General features: G+C 51.8%; 1 protein-coding gene across 1 annotated transcript in view; it reads right to left on the bottom strand.

The window, feature by feature from the left end:
- Window positions 1-543: 543 nt before the first annotated feature.
- The window catches only part of LOC144250125 (dihydropyrimidinase-related protein 2-like), a 30,760-nt gene continuing 14,064 nt past the window's right edge, over window positions 544-17,239 (bottom strand). The window contains 8 exon segments of the mRNA XM_077792587.1: window positions 544-1,074; window positions 2,476-2,641; window positions 3,416-3,595; window positions 6,240-6,291; window positions 6,293-6,405; window positions 7,996-8,137; window positions 8,637-8,793; window positions 16,418-16,538. Of these exon segments, the coding sequence (XP_077648713.1) occupies window positions 983-1,074; window positions 2,476-2,641; window positions 3,416-3,595; window positions 6,240-6,291; window positions 6,293-6,405; window positions 7,996-8,137; window positions 8,637-8,793; window positions 16,418-16,538 (1,023 nt within the window). The 3' untranslated portion in view covers window positions 544-982.

Raw genomic sequence — 17,239 nt, forward strand, 5'->3', positions numbered from 1 at the left:
CCTGCTGGACAGGTTCTGGCCTCAGTAAAACTGTTACCCTGGCAATCGGAAAAGACAACGGGGACGGGGGAAAAATACCATCTCAGAGACAAGGGCCAGAGGAAACATGGAGAAAGAGCCAGATATCTGAAGGTACTCATGACTGACAACACTAGAGAGAAAGAGAAAGAGAGAGAGAGAGAGAGAGAGAGAGAGAGAGAGAGAGAGAGAGAGAGAGAGCAGAAAAATGGCAAAGAGAATCCTCAAAAGATCTAATCTGCTGCAAAATCTAGGCCCAAAAAGAAAACTTGCCCTTTCTCAACAGTTGACCCAGAAGATTACAGAATGGCGATGTGGACACTTTGGAGCCTCTCAGGAGGGACAAAGCGAGTCTGCCAACCCCCCTGAGTCAGCATGATGGTTATATAATTGCATCATTAGGATGTCCAGTTCAAACCCTGTGTGTTAATATTGAATCAGACTTTCCAATTTAGTATTAAAAAAAAAAAGAACAAAACTCTAGCCCACCCCCTACCCCTCCCCAGCCCCACAAAAAAAAAAAAAAAAAAAAAAAAGCTTTTTAAAAAATTTAAAAAGAAAAGGAAAAAAAGGCAGCTCTGGGCAATTCACTGTATCTCCCCCCATGAGAAGGAAAGATGCTGACGGGCACAGGGGGGCGCCGTGGAGGGCGCCCTCGATGGGGTTTGCTTTGTAGCATGTCTGAGTGTTGGGTGCAGCTCCGTGTGGGGACGGGTGGCTAGGCTTGGGTGTGGTACTCATGTACAGGGATGTAGGTGACAAATTCGTAACTCCAAGTGAGAGACGGAGTGCAGGGCCCAAGAGGGAGCCCCAGGAACTGGCTGCCCACAGCAACTATCACAGGCTCTTTAAAAAAAAAAAAAGAGGAAGAAGAAGAAGAAGAAGGAGAAGGAGAAGGAAGGAAGTCTCAGAATGTCCTCAGGTGTCCCATCCCCCATTCCCCAGTGGCCTGCAGGCCAGAGCTCTAGCCCAGGCTGGTGATGTTGGCACGGCCACCAGGGGGCGCCACGATGCGCTGGGTGGTACGGCGGGGGATGTTGTCATCAATCTGAGCGCCTGGAGGGAAGGGGAGAGAAGACAGGGGTGAGGGGACACAGCAGTAAAACAGTCTCCTGCTTTAAACCCAAAAAGCAGTCTAGAAGGGGTGCCGGGCACAGCCTTCTCCGTTTTTTTTTTTTTTTTTAAAACATGAGCTCAAACCCCAAAAAGGAGATGGACCAAAGTTAGCCCAAGAATTACATCCAGGACAAGCAGTCCTCGTGGGGGCCTGGCTGGATCCATTAGTGGGGAAGTAAAACCACAGATAAGACCCCGACTTTTCACCCTGCAGCCTGTCCTGGTTCCTAGGGGGGCAGCTTTTCTGAGGACACAGCAATCTCCCCCTCTGGTATCATGTTTCCTAGTCCTACACACGCAATGAGGAGCAGGAACACAGGAGCATCTGGGAACCAAAATCCCAAATCCGAAACACTCCCAAATCTGAAACTTTTTGAAAGTCCACGTGACCTCACTAGTGGACAGTTCCCCAGCTGGCCGCGTGTGGGGGCTGCAGTCGGAACACATGCACTCTAAAATGGCATATAGAATTTCCTTCTGATCATGGACGGTAGATACAAAACATGAGTGAACTTCATGTTTAAACTCGGGGCCAATCCCCAAGATATTTCATTATGTCTACGCAAGTATCCCCAATATTTAAAAAAAAAAAAAAACCTGAAATTTGAAACACTTCTCATTCCAAGTACTTGGGATGAGGGACCTACACTTTTATATAACTGCATGACAAAAACAAGGTTCATTCTTTAAACTTTTTGAAAATGGGTAATCTATATATGGCCTATATGGCAATTTTCTAGAAAAAAAAAAGAGACCTGACAAGAAAAACATCTAATGAGTTATTTCTTTAACATATCGCAGGACTCTGGAGGGTGGGAAGCTCTGGTCACAGGCCCAATGAAAGAGGGGAAGGAAGTTTCAAGGAAGGAAACCTTAAAATCTAGACCTTTCCTCTCACCAAGGGAACATCACATATTTTATCCCAGCAAATAGCTAACAGCTCTCCAATGGCTCTGATCTCAGCATTTTGGTCGAACGTCAACTCAACTGATCCTCACAATCCCATAAGGGAGCTGCTACCGTAGTCCCTGTTCCACGGAAGAGGAGACTGAGGCCCACGTGGAGCTGGGCTATCGAGTTTGCTCCAGACTCCGGGACTACTCCCCCTGAAATAGTAGTGTCCTTCCTGAGGATGGATACAACTAAAAAAAATGTCCTTGCCATCTATTAGACCCTGGACCTAGGAGGGGCCTGGTAGTGCCACAGGTGGCATAAACGAATGTGGAGATTCTGACTCTAAAGATGCATCTCGGATGACAGGAGTGTGTCCCACCTCCCACTGCAACTGCAACCTCATGGAGCTGGCCTGCAGAGGGGCCCCTGGGCAAGCCGGGAACCTACCAGACAAGCTGAATCCAGACTGGTGCAGGTTCCGGACAGGCGGGGCCTGCTGTTTGGCGGGAGACGTCTTGGCTGAGGAGGCTGGGGTGACCGTCTTGGGCATCACGGACACCTCGCACACAGGTCCGTCATACAGGCCGCGAGGGACTCCTCTTAACTCTGCCAGCTGCAAAACACAAGAGCCCCTCTGCTCAGGCCACAGAGGACACCTCCCCTGCTGGGAAGGAACATGGCCTGGAGCCCAGGCGTGAGGAGATGGAGGGCTTTCCTTACAGACGGGAACAACAGGGACTCATGTGGCGGAGGATCCCGCAGCTCCAGGCCCAGCTCCCACGAGGTGGGCTACAGGTAACTGGTTATTCCACAGTAACTAACATTTTTTAGATTTCTTCCCAAGGCCCCTCAACCTTAGACCCTGGAAGAGTCCCCTAAACTTACAGTGTCATGTCCGAGATCTGCCCCAAGCTCTTTCTAATCTCTCTCTTCCTGTAATTCTCATAGGGCTCCATCCTTCCCCTGCCTCCCAGACCCCAAGCACCAGCTGTGCCCAGACACGGTCGGCTTCCAAGCTCATGACAGCCTCCCTCTCCAGTTCCTGCACCTCCCTTCTCTGACTTGATAAACTCCTACTTCACCTTCAAAACCCAACTCGAAATGCCCCCTCCCAGGACACCTTCCCTGCTCTGGGCTCACGGCAGCTCCTCGCCACAGCACACGCTGCAGGACCACAGGGAGGCACACGCTGCCCTGGCTGGCTCTGAGCAGGCTTCTCCACCCGGACCTCCAGCACCAGGAATAAGAAGATCAGGTCTCCTCATCCCCACGTCCCTCTGTGCTCATCCCAGGATTCTGACGTCAGTGCTTCATACATGTCGGTGGAACTGAACTTAATCCAAGACTTAAAAAAAGAAAAGAAATTCCTAAGAACAAAAGCACTTACCCTGCTCCTTGCCTTGATGCGCTTGTAAACAAAGTCGGGGAAGGGCTTCCGGGGAACGTAGCGCCCTGAGCCCTCGGTGACGTGCAGAGTGCCGTCCTCCAGGACGATCTTCCCCTGGCTGATGACCACCAGAGGAGAGCCCCGGCACTCCATGCCCTCGAAGATGTTGTACTCCAGAGACTGCAAGAGGGGAGCACAGGAAGTTCAGAGCAGGCCCCGCCCCTTGCCCCTGCCAGAGTCGGGGCACGAAAGGTCTCTTGCCACCTTCTCCGGCAGGGCAGCCCCACCTCTCACTGACCCTCTAGGCCCAGGCTGGGCTGCGTGGCCCAGCATTTTGACAGGCGTCTCCTATGAGACTTCTCCTGTTGGCTCTCCTCCATCATCAACTAAGGGACTCTCTTACCACCCATGGCATCTCAGCCACAGTAACATCCAGGAGCTGTGTGACTCTGGGCTAGGTCACTTTAACCCTGTCTCAGAGCTTTGGTTTCTTCATCTGTCACCTTTCCAAGTCTTCACTGACAATGACAACACAAAAGGTTTCATCCCTGTGTAGTTCGTCAGAGAACCCTGACATCTCTGAAAAGCCCTTCAGAAGGTGTGTGTCAACCTGGGTCAAGCCATCCACATTATCCCACAACCCCTTGTCTAATAAATACCTCTGCTTGAACCCTTCCAGACAGAGACTGAACCTAGGGCCATCTTCCTGGGTCCCCACCCCAGGTCTGCCATTTCCCAGCTGTGTGAACCTGGACAAGTCCCTAATACCTTCCTCATCCGTAAGTGGCTAAGACCCACTTCAAAGGACAGAGGCCAAGAGCAAATGAAATGAAAGCAGCTATCTGGGGCTTGGCACCGAGGGACATTTGGCTCTTTACTGGGCTTTGCCTACCAGGGTGTGAGCCCTTTGGCAACCAAGGCCTCATGTGACACTTGTACTAAGCCTTGTCACCTAGGAATGAGCCCCTGGAAGGGCTCTGGGGACATCTCACTTTCAAACGCTGGATGGAGGGACCAGCCCCACGGCTCAAAGTACCATAAAACCGAAGCATCCCGGGGTGGGTCACAGCACTGGGTACTCAGCCCTTCAGGCACCTGTAGGCAGGGGCTCCGATACGAGATATCCACCCAGCTCCCCAAAACCCATGCTCATTGCTCCGTGGCAGGAGACACGAGTGACACAGGGTAAACCTCCTGCTGTGACTAATGACACATGGCATGCTGAGTGCCGGGGCTGTGAGGCAGGTGAGGGCAGAAGAGAGGCGATCTGAAAGCCGCTGTTTCCCCACAGGGTCACCTGCAGGAAAGGCAGGCAGTGCTGACCCTCTAACAGGTCTGAGTGGGAACAGACGGAGCCCAGCCTCTGTCTTCCTGAGGCTCATCCTCCACGGTCCAGAGGGAGCACGCCAGAGGCGAGTCCCCAGGTCATCTGACCTCCAGCCAGGACCCTGTCTGCTCTTTCCATTGCCTCTGGGGGAGGACTGTGTGCGGGAGGGAAGCACTGTCTCCATCAACCCTGACCGCGGGCTGCGTGCTCAGCCTGGCAGTGAAGGGCCCTGGACGATGTTCAGTTCCAATTCTGGCTCGACTGCAAAATCGCCGTGTGACATAGACCAGTCACTTCCACTCTCAAGGCCTCCATCTATTTATCTCCCCTCGTAGGGTGAGAAAACGCCCTTTACTGGGGGTCACATGACAGAGCAGGCGGGAGTGCCAAGCTAGGTGCCCAAGGATACGTAGGTTCCCCAGACGGGATCGAGGCTGGAAGTGGGCCAGCCAACGGGGACAGAGGGAAGGAAAGGCAGCCCCACACATGGACTGGAGCCCGCCTTGCCGCAGCCCCAGAACCTCTGTCCAAGTGAGCGCCCCAGCCTGTCCTGGAGAGATGCCAGAATCCCAGATGCCCCATGACGCGAGGCACTCGGGTGGGGTCCGTGCTGGCTAGATCAACTAGAACCGGTCCACTGGAGCCAACAGCTCTCCACCGAGAACTGCACCCAGAACCTCCTCTTGTTTCGTTAAGGAAACACTTCAAGATTCAAGTGAGGTCCTGAGAAGACACTTCGGCCAGAGGCACCCTTCTTTTCCACAGCTCACCTGGTCCATGCTCTTTCGATTTTACACACAGATGATTTTTACAGAGGAATTGTGCTCATGCCCACTGCCCCACAGCATCACAAGACACACAGACCTCAGCTGCTGCGGAGACCGAGACCTTTAAAGACAGCACATTCCCAAGCTTGAGAGCCTAACTGAGAGGCGAGAGCTCCCCACACCTGCAGGTCCTAACCACCATCCAACGGCTGCCCGTATTTCTTCTCTTTGGGGCGAAGTCAAGGTTGATCAATTCACTTAGGACAGTAAAACCAGCTGTCATTTTCCGTCAGGTTCCGGGGTAACACCACCCCCACAGAAAACAATGACATGTGAAAATTAAAGTGCCCGGTGACTCTCAGGACTGTACAGTGACTTCTCTATTCAGGTCCCTGGCACCAAGCACCAGCAAAAGAGGTGCTGCCACAAACCATGATGCTGGAATGATGCCCAACTTCTAGAAGCTTCTTAGGACCCAATATCACCTTGGGGATGCTGAAGGTAAAGCGTACTCTAAAATGTGGGTGAGAGTAACATTCTTAATGAATTCACTGAAGAAAGTGAAATGGCTTTTTTCTTTTTGTTTGCTCCCTCAACAAATTTCAAGTTATCACACATCCTGGGGAAAATTCATTCCCAGCCCAGCAAGTACTTTTTACAGCCCCTGGGCCTCTCCCTTCCTCTGCCCCTTGTGTGCCTGTAATCCATGTGGATGAGGTGTGAGGCTTACACTGTTATGCGTCTTCGCAGAGATGGTTTTGATGCTGTCAGGGTCCCAGATGATCGGCGTCAGATCCCACAGCGATGCGGCCTTTCCGGGGGTAAAGGTTAAAGACTTTGGCTGCATTGGTGCTGGTTACAGCCACAAACTGGTTCTCGTCCATCTTCCCAGTGACCTGAGGGGCAGAGCACACACGACAGCAGGTCAGAGAGCTGCAAGGTGGGATGCTATCCAGCATAGAGAAGGGACATGCCATTGGAACACAGAGGTTGCATGTGCCTCTCAACAAAAGAGAGGTGCAGCTGGGTGGTACACGCCTGTAATCCCAACGGCTCCAGAAGCTGAGGCAGGAGGATTGCGAGTTCAAAGCCAGCCTCTCAGCAAATAGTGAGGCACTAAGCAACTCAGTGAGACCCTCTCTCTAAATAAAATACAAAATAAGGCTGGGGATGTGGCCCAGTAGCCAAGTGCCCCTGAGTTCAATACCTGGTACCAAAAAAAAAGAGGGAGAGAGGCATAGATGTCGCCTCGCATCTAGTCTACCTGCAGGTCTCAGCTCTGCCTCTGGCTCCACAGAATACAGTAGGCGCCAATCACATTAGCTCAAGTCCTTTCCTTTCCAAATCTGTTCTAAATTCAGTACAACAATGGGCACAGGAAATGATCATGCAGCAAGAGAGAGTAAAAAAGGTACAAATGGCCAAAAAGCACACAAAAGAATATTCACTCTAATCAGTAGCTGAAGAAATTAAAGGTCAAACAATAAGACTCAACATTCACCTATCAAATCAGTACTACTTTGAGCTTTTGGCTCATAGTACCCATTTGGACATGGAGAAAACACTGGGGTGCAATCTTCCTAGAAGGAATGCTAACAATAATATGCATCAACAGCCTTAAAAATGCACACACCCTTTTCCCTGATGATGCCTAGAAACATTATTAAGGATGTGTCCAAGGATGTATCTACATGGATGCCTATCCCGGTAAAAAATATCAGAAATGTTCAAAGCATTGCCAGTGAATCATCATTTAGCACCAAATGGAAAAGTCTGCTATCAAAAACCAAGTGCATTTAAGGATATGGAAACTTTTTCATGGTATATTAAAACTGCCCAAAAAACAGATCTCAAAATACTATGCATGATGCTAATGTTATCGACACACTCTCACATAACATATGTAACCCGTGCACTTAAGCACTCCTTAAAAATGGAAAGGCACTTGCTAGCATGCTCCCTGTAGTTGGGTCTGAAACAAGGTGATTTTTATTTACATAATCTAAAAATTCATCAAGAAACAGAAAACCTGTTGCTGTTACATTTTAAAACATTAAAATGAAATAGACCAAAGATTTCCCCAAAGCTCAGTGCCTGTTCAAACTGGGCATTCCAGAAGCCTGAGGTGGGACAGAAATGCTAAATCCAGACAGCCTTCAGAGAGCCCATTTCCAAAGGGACAAGAGGTAGCTGATTGAGTCACCAGGTGGCTGAGGAAGTTCTCTCCTGACGGGCACAGAAGTCACATTTAAAGACTACATGTTTTCAGGCTCCGCTGTCCCAGAGATGATGATAAGAGACATGTAATACTTAAGGTGAAATGATCTTTCAGGAGTAGTCATGGAGACTACTCCTACTTGTGTAGGAGACTGCCACACAAGTACCAGCTTCTAGAATGTTCTCAACCAGCATCTCAAGTCCATGCCTGCAGATGAGGAGGCAGGGGAGCACCAAGGCGCACCATGAGTGAGGCCCTTGGTCCTTACCACAGCCTTGTCCCAGATGACGGACATCCGCTCCTCCGTGCCGTTGGTGCCCTCGGGAATCAGGGTGAAGTTGTCCTTTCCTACGGCTTTCTGGGCAGTGTTGAAAGTGCAGTGGGCACTGCCAGTGACCTGGAGGTCTCCACTGGAAGGAAACATATCATCGGATAACACTGTGCCCAATCTGTCCTATGAGGAATCTGGGGGAACTCGTGGCACCAGAGAATCAGAACACCCAGGGCTCAGTCCAACAACACTAAAGAGTATGGAGGCCACCTTCACCAGGGGACACTCGCCGGCAGCCCACCAGCACTCTCCTCAGGCCTCCAAGGAGATGGCATCCTCGATGCACAGGTGAGACAACTTGTGGTCAGGGAGGTCAAGTCCTGCAGCCAAAGAGGGGTCTTCGGATATCAACTCATGCCTCATGGCTGACTGTCACGATGGCCCAGCTTTTTATCAGGAACACCCTCCAGGGACAGTGACACAATGACAATTCCTTGTTCGCATCTATCGACCCCAGTTTGGTGCATGCATAAGGGTCTATTTCCAAGCCTGCTCTGGGCCACCGCATGGTCACCTGCAGGTCAGCTTGGCCTGAGGAGTCAGAGAATGTGGAGTGTGAGCAGGGGGCCAGGACTCACCAGGACAGCAGGGAGTTGAGAAAGTCTGGAGTAGTTGGATCTGGGCTCAGGGGTGGCGAGGTGACAAAGGCAGCGGCCTTGGCCCAGTTCTTGCTCCAGTAGTGAGAGCCGTCAGTCCCCAAGCTGGCGGTGATGGGCTCGCCGTACACCACAGTTCCTGAGGGTCAGAACACACGTGGCTCAGTCAGACAGGAGGAGGAGTGGGGCCACCTTCACTGGGGGACACTGGCAGCCCCCACTGCTCTCACCAGCCCTGTGAAGGGGACGGCAGCCTTGTCACAGGTAAGGCAATGCATGCCAGGGAGGCCACGTCCCTCATCTGGCCAAAGCCAGATAGGGAAGGTGCTCCCGGGAATTTCCTGTGAACCCCCCTGTGAAGCCTGCGCATTGTCTCCTGGTGGTCCCAAACAGCCCCCAGGCTTCTGCCTCCCACGCCTGCTCCCAAGCTCCGGGAACAATCTCCAGCTTACTTGGCTTCAAGCACCCCGCCCCAAGTGCCACCTCGGCTCTTCTCGGATGCACTCAAACGTGCCCTTGGGGCTCAGCAAGCGCCCTCTCCACTCACACGTGCCGGTGCCCTGCCCTGTCTAGTTCTGTTGCAAGGCCAGCGAGAGGAAATCACCCAGGACAGGACGAGCCGAAGCCCTGGACAGCAAACACACCACCTCCAGACCTCCCGAGAGGAAGCCTGGACCCGGGTGGCCACGTGAGGGGAGCTGCCCATGTCAGCTGCCACACCCATGGCCGACTTTGGTGGAGTGGCCACAGCCACACTAGTGCGGTCTCAGAGCTTCCAAAGCCTTGGCGAATTTGCTACAGTGTCCAAGAAAGAATGCCAGCTCCTGCTGCCCAAGTCCTGTCCCCAACTCTGTCAATGCAGAGCCAGCCAGGGTGTTGGGAGTCATTTATATACACGGGAAGGCAAACTGTTAGTGACCTAAGCACAAAAATTTTAAAAATTAAAAAATAAAAATAAAAATAAATAAAAACCACTCCTCACTGAAACATCTACTGCCCTCACTATCCAAAGGTCTCCCCTTTGACACCACGCTAAGAACAACTCGGCCTCACACCATCTGCCCCAGAATCCCATCCTCCGCTCCACTGAATGAATGCCCAATTTTGAATTTTTTTGACTCCTCTCAATGGCGACACATTGAAGGCAATTTATTCATTTGCACAGAGTAGGCACTCAAAAACTACACGTTAGATGGATCAAACGGCCCAATCATGTATTAATTAAAGGCATCAGAGCCGGAATTTGAGCTCGGCCAGCCACATCCACCTCTCCTACCGCAGGGTTCGCCTCCACCCACATCGGCCAGCCTAGATTCCCTTCTCCCCAAACACAGGGCCCAGTCAGGAATGCGCTTCCCTTCCTCTCCACAGCTTCCAAAGCCTTATCACCAGATAATATTCCACAGCACCCTCTTTGCCCGCCACTTAGAGTTGGCTCGGAGGAGCTGCCCCCTCCTGCCTCAGGAATTCCACAAAGAAGTCGCTGTTCAGCTGGGAGTGGTGGAGGCTCCGGCAGGCCGCTGGCTCCGGGCAATCAGTCCCAGTCCCAAGCAGGAGGAGGGACCCCAGGACCAGGGGGCCTGCCCAGAAGAAAGCCCCCAGGAAGAAGAGTGCCACTCAGGACGACTGGAAGGGACCCTGCCTTCCTGATCCACTCAAGGACTCCCCCAGAAGCTGGTGCAGAGAGCCCACTTAGCTCACCCCAAAGCAGAAAAACAGCCTATGTGACAAGGACTTGTTACAGCCAAGGTCCTTCACCAGATGCCAACAGCTGACCAGGACCCAGGGGCAGCCTCTCACAGGACCTCAGCTCCCAGCTTTGGGGTGGTGCATCCAAAAGATCTTGTTAAGTCTAACTTGATCTGGTTAAGTCTCACTCTCCCGACCCAGCCAGGTCTGGACGTCCCACCTACTGCTGCCTGCCTGTCTGAGCCCAAAGGTGACATCTGTGTAAGCCCTAGGAACACCAAGGATTCACAGTCCTGAAGGTCTTCTGGTTCTATCCCCACGGCTGTGAGAAAGTTCATGAGAGAAAGGGTGCTTGGAGTAATAAAAACCAACCCAACAACCAGTAAAAACCCATGGTCGGAGGGCCTGGAGGTCCCTGAACCAATGCCCACATTTCCCAGGGTTCCACGTAACTTGTCGTGACTCATCCTCTCACTTGAATTTGCTGCTCAGTCCTGCCCTTGGAAACTGAGCACCAGGAGGGGATGGTGCTAGGAGTGCTGGCTTCATCTCTCCCTGTGATATACCACTCGGGTTGGGGTAGGGAGCTGCTCAAAGGTCTCTTCCTTCAGCACCCAGGACACCCACCTCACAAGAGAACAAACTCAGCCTTCAGCCTCTGGAAACCTCTTAACTTGATGGGTTGGGGCTCCCAAGGCCACTGCTGACCAGAGCCTCCCTGCTTAGACCAGGATAAGCAAGGACTCCTAAACCTGAGCCAAACCAAGATGGCAGCAGCATGGACAAGAAAGGGGGCACTAAGAGAAAAGGGGAGCCTCTGGAGGGTCATTTCTGCTTTGTTCTGTTCTAATTCACGGAGGGATTCAGAGGTTCTTGCTGTCTTTGGACTTTATTTCTGTTCTTCAGTTCCAAAGGCAGGGCAGGGATTAACTACCAGTCCAAGGCCTCCACCTCCAGGCAGCATGGGTCTACAGAATGAGGCTCTCCCCAGTGGCCTGGTCACCAGTGGCCTGGTGCCTCCCCCAGGGCTCGTCTCCCCATTCTCTAAACAGCGTGCACAAGGAGCGCTGAATGAGCTTCCAGAGCTCAGTCAGGCCATGGACACCAGGGAGCTTGCATGCCAGAAACAATTGCCACTCATAATAATAAACCACGGAATGGCTTAATCGGCCTTTCTGCACTTCTCTAAACACACTGCTGACGCTTTCTTGGCGGCCCTCGGAGCTTCATGATTTTCTTCTCCAGGGAAAGTCTAAACTGAAGGATGTGACCCCAAGCCAGCCTCTGGCAGGCTCACTCGTAACCCTGGGAAATGCAGGGACTCACAGGGGACACACGGGTGGTGTTTATTCACAACCAGCCTGGGGCCAGGGTGCATTCGTGAAGAATAAATGCAAGGTTGGGGTTTAAAAATGTTTGACAGCTCCTTGCTCCTACAGTTCATCATTTCCCATGAATGAGAAGCAGGAGGACAAATCCAAAGGAGGAACAATGGAAGATCACATGTATGTATAACTCAGAATGAAGCACAAGAGAGACAGAAAAGAGCCTGGGACAGAAAGACAGAGAGACAGGCACACACCACACACACACATACACACACACCAGACTTGCTCTTTCAGAGAACCCATGCCGCACCCATCAGCCTTAGGACCGTGCTATCAGATTTTGGTACTAAGAGTGGTTCTAGGGAAACAAAAATCTCAAGACTGATTTTCAGGATTGCTTCTGAGGTTGTTGGAATTGGTTTTCTAATCCAATTCAATTTAAAAGCCTTAAGGTTTCTATTTCCAGTAAAGACAGCCCTTGCCGTCGATGGCACAATGGGGCGACAGATACACAGAATCCAACTCCTGATGCTCCCTATCAACACTTCTAAGAGGCAAGATTCTGGGCGACACTGTAGAACATTTTTGTCAAACTGACAAAATGTCATGAGATTGACTGTTGCTCTTAATGGTGCTGGAACCAAGTGGGGAAAGAAAACAATGGATTCAGGGGTTCGAATTCCCACATCAAGCACCACATAAATGGCCTGAAAGAGACTCCTAAGTCTCACAGATGCAGAAGTGAGGTGGCTGAAAATCAAAAGCAGGATCCAAGGGCACGTGTTGTTCAAAGGAGAGAGTGTTGACCCAGAAGGGCTCGTCTCTGGATAGCCTGTGGACTCAGGTGAAAACCTCCTCCCTGGGGTCTCCAGCCTGCTAGCCCACCCTGCAGGCTTCAGACTTGCCAGCCCCACACTTGCATGAGCCAATTCCTTAAAATAGGTCTGTCTCCATCCCCCACCCCCTTTGGTTCTGTTTCTCTGGATAATCCTGACTAATCCAGACTTTGGTAAATTTTATTTCACAACCCAACCAACCTGCCACTCTCAGTTCTAATTCTAGGTTGCTATGTGGTGCACTAGCTGAGCCCTAAGGGTTCATCCCAAGCTGAGGGGGTCCTCCCGATGCCCGAGCACACCTATTGGCCTGCAGGGCATAAGAACTCCTGTCCTGAATCAGGGTTCCCAGGGCTTAAGCCCTCAGCAGCCACAGCTGAATGTGTCTGCCTCTGGGTTCTGGGGGTGGTTTGAGGAGGAAGAAAAAATAGCAAGTCCACAAATGATGTCACTGGGCACCGCCCACGGGCCGCCATTCACCTGTGAAATCTGCCATTCACACACCAGTTTTCATGTAGTGACAAAGGCAGTGGGAAGGAGACCATTCTAGGAGAGAAAGACCCACAGTGAACCCCTTGGACAGAAAGATGCCCGGGAGTCTGGAACTACTTCCCCCAGGCCCCATGATCTGGGGTAAGATTCAATTTCTGCCTTCTGGTTCCTCTTCCAGGAAACAAAGCACTAAACTGACCAGTGTCTGAGATCCTTTCAAGCACAAAAACTGTCCCAGGCATCCTGGTCCTCGCTGTGCTTTCATTTCCTAATCTGCAAAATGGGTTGACGCCATCTGTCCTGCTATGGCCTGGCACAGAAGGATGGAGGCAGCCTGTGTCCAGGAAAGACGGGCTCAGTCGGGTCGGGTCAGGCCAGCATGGGAGAAAAGAGTCCTCACCGATGTTCATCTCAGCGTCTCCCTTTTATCTCAGACCCTCACTTTCCTAAACATCTAGACACACAGACGTCGTAAAGGACCACAGGGGACACGGGAGACACCGAGGTACAGGGGCTCACAAGAGAAGCACCTGTCACTGCTGGTTATGAGTTACCAACTGTCCACATTGGTAGAGAAATTCTGAGTTCTGGCCCCCTGAGGCTCTGTGTAGGTCCCCAGCCCTGCTTGGCTTATACCTCCTCGGTAGCACTGACCACGTCCCACGGTCACTTTATGGTCAAGAGTCCCTTTCCTACTGGTGAAGGAGCTGGCTGAGGCTTGGGACTGTGTCTTGTCCCTGATACCTAGGCCTAAAGTATCACATAGGAAAAGTTTGCTGAAGCAAAAAAAAAGAAATCTCTCTCCATTTCACAGATGAAGGAGTGGAATGGCTAAAGCCTCAGACCTCAGACCTCAGACCTGGGGGCCAGAAGAACCCTCCGAGGCAGAAAAGCAATCCTTAGCAGAAAACCTTTGCCCTGAGTTGGCAGTGTCTTTCCTCTGCTTGCCTAACAAGTCTGAGGATAAAGCAGCCCTTCATTCTTTCATCCTGAGGATAACTGGCAGAAGTTATTGTATACACCTTTACCTACATGATCACATTTAAACGGCATCATTGCCCCAGGAGATGAGTGAGGATGACTACCCTCCCCTTGCAGGTGGGAGGAGGTTGCATGGGAATCCTTGCTTCCACATTCCCCAAGCTTCTGCCAGGTGTCAGGCTCCAGTTTCTACCAGGTTCTTGAGGAGGGAAGCCCCAGCCCAGGGAGACCACAGCATTTCCTAGTCTAACATAATCTCCAAGTGTGCAGGTAAGTCAGTCAAACATTAACGTGGAGATCTGTGGGCTGAAGTCAGACGCCTGGCAATCGAGCCCCAGTTCCACACTTTAATAGCCCTGACCTTGTTGACTCAGCTGCAAAGGAAAACAAAACATAAAAGTTGCTGCCTGAGCTGCCTCCTGAAGTTGTCAGGGAGTCCCAACAAGGTGGAAAGAACTTTAATGGCCGGTGTGGTTGGCCAGGGTTCCTGTCCTGCTCGTTAGCACCCAAGAGCATTGAAATTCCTTCCAGCAGCTCAGGTCTGACACGAAGGCTTTCAAGGACTAAAAGGGTGACAAGTCCAAATGCAAAAGCCACGTTGGCAACCATGGTGTGGGTACAGCTGGACTGATCCTGGGAGGTTCTGGAACTAGAAAAGACTGAAATCGTTCCCTTGGGTGCTCACCCCGCAGACACACACAGAGCTGAAAGTTAGTGGAACAATAGAGGGCACCGGCCCCCTGGATGCTTCAGTGACACTCCAGACCCTCATTTAGATGAGAAAACTCAGGTACAGGAAGAAAGGGCTTCAGCACCGCTCAGGGGGCTGGTCCCCCAAGACCACCTGCCCTGAGTGCAGTCTGGTGAGGGTCCACAAGGTCCATGCTCCAGTCTGGGCAGGTTGAGTGTCTGAATTCAGGTACACACTAGATAACAGGGCCACAAATCAAGATTATTTTAAACTGTTTGCCTGACTGGTGAATTATCATCATCCAGGCACAGAATAATTGATAAAAGACACAAAAGTCACCTGCCCTCTAGATTCTCCTTTTTGGACACTGTGTGAATAGCCCCCACGCTACACGGTACTGCGACAGGTGGTCAGTGTTGTGGCTGAGCCCCACCTGGCCGTCGTGCAAATGTGTGTCTGGGCGATGAAGACATCATCCGCAAGGTCTCCTTGGGTGGATTATATTACGTCTGAGGAGATCATATCACTTTAGGGGAATGCTGACTGCAAAAAAGCAATTCCTTGAACCTGCCAGGAGAGGGCAGGTTCCCAAGAACGCACCAGCAAAGCAACCCCTTGAGAGCCCCAGAGAGCTCCCAAGCACAGGGGCTGGGAATTGCTGGGTCTGAGCAGGCAGTGCTAGGTCCATCTGGAAGCCATCTCCTGGGACCAGCTGACTTAGTGGTCATTGAGCAATTTGTTCTGGGGCTTGTATGAAGTCACCCACCAGTGAAATAAATCCCACAGCCCTCCCCGATCTGTGTGGATCACCTTCCTCGGGGAAGTGGAAACGGAGCTGCAGAGGTCCAAGTGCTCCCTACCGACAGAAACAGAGAGAGACACAGGTACAGACAGAGACTAAGAGAAAGAGAGGCTGAGAAAGACAAGACCCAGTCAAGAGAAAATTAGAAATGGGCAGGTAGAGAGGCAAGCGGTAGGGAGAGAGAAAAAAGTTAGGAAGAAGGGCCTCCTTTTCTCGTGTTCATTTCAGATCAGACTAAGATCCACCATCAAAGCCAACTCTGGGCTCTCAGGCTCCCTGTGTGAGGAGCGAGCTCCCAAGCTGGGGACAACAGGTCTCTGCTGCATTCATTATGCAGAAGATGCTCCACACAAGGAAGCGTCCCCTGAGGGAAGCGCTGGAAGCTGCACTCAATGAATTAGTTTCCAGAGCCTTCTCAATGACTCCCTAGTATGAACAGAGAGCCAGCCTTGCCCAGGATGCATCCATAGTTTATTAAAGGGGCGGGGGTGTACTCAAGCCCAGGATCTTATCTGGGGCAGAAAGGCACCCCTGCCCACCACGAGGCTTTCTGACCTACCCCGCCAAGATCACCAGCCTCCAAGGGGAGACACCTTTGCAAAGTAACGTTCCCCAGAAAGGCTCTGTAGCAAATGAAAAACGACGTCACCCACGTATGTGCCTAGTTTATTTAGACGGCATCAAACTAAATCCCACTTTTCTACAGGGCGGGGGGCGCCCACCAGCCGGCTGCGGCTTTAAATAGATAAGAACAAGGCCGCAGCAGAGGAACAAAGGCAGGAAACTGGAGCTCCCTGCCTCGCTGGGCTGTAATTAGGTTAATGCTGGAACGTGATAAAAGTGTCCCAGTTGGCATGAGGGTCAGAAAAGGAGCCCTCCTGGGTGAGGAGCCCTCCCTCCCGCCAACCTGTCCACAGCCAGGTGGCCCAGCCCACAGCACTCACCCTTCTTCCGGGCCTGGGCAATGACTTCAGCCGCGCTCTTGCTCATCACCTTGGTGATGTACAGAGGGCAGTTGGTCTGGTTGCCAATGGTGATGGAACGATTCACGGCTTCCGCCTCGACCTGCAGCAGAAGAGCGAGGTATAAGAATTCAGCCCACCCCAGAGCCCCCATCTTTATCCTCTACCCACCAAGAGACTGAGTGCTGTGTCCCAAAGGTTCTGCCCCAGGGAGTACCCAGTGTCAATCAAAATAGGAATGGTGGCAGGGATAGGGCCTTATTCCACAAGCTGACAACATCAGCATCAACCAGGTCCATAAGAAACCCAGATTCCTGGCCCAGGGACCAGATTCCAAAACCCGGGGACCAGAACTCCAGGAGCAGGGCCCAGCCATGGGGGATAAAACATGCTAATATTTGAGAACCACCACGTCCAGGGAACTGGCTGATCTCTATTCAGTACATTGGTTCAGCAGCAAGTCTTGAGCCAAGACATTGAGTACTGTGACTCTGGACTGGGCTTCTGTCAAAAGCTCATGAACGAAACCAGCATCACCCCCAAAACAATGCACCCTCACAGGGCTCAGGACAGGGACAGGCAGCAGCAGCTGTGAGCACCAAGGGCCTCTGTGTGCACACACCAACACGGCCGGCCAGCCGCTGCCTGGTACGCCCTTGAGCCCCAGAGGGGAGGACTGAGCTCATAAACTAACCCAGTATCCCCAAGTTGGCCAGGGGCTCAGGTTCCCCACTGGCTGTAACTGGTAAACCTGGCTCTGCACATCGGCTGCCTCAGTGGACAGTATTTTAAAGATCCCCCATG

This window comes from Urocitellus parryii, chromosome 14, assembly GCF_045843805.1.
Source record: "Urocitellus parryii isolate mUroPar1 chromosome 14, mUroPar1.hap1, whole genome shotgun sequence".
Classification (NCBI taxonomy): Eukaryota; Metazoa; Chordata; class Mammalia; order Rodentia; family Sciuridae; genus Urocitellus; species Urocitellus parryii.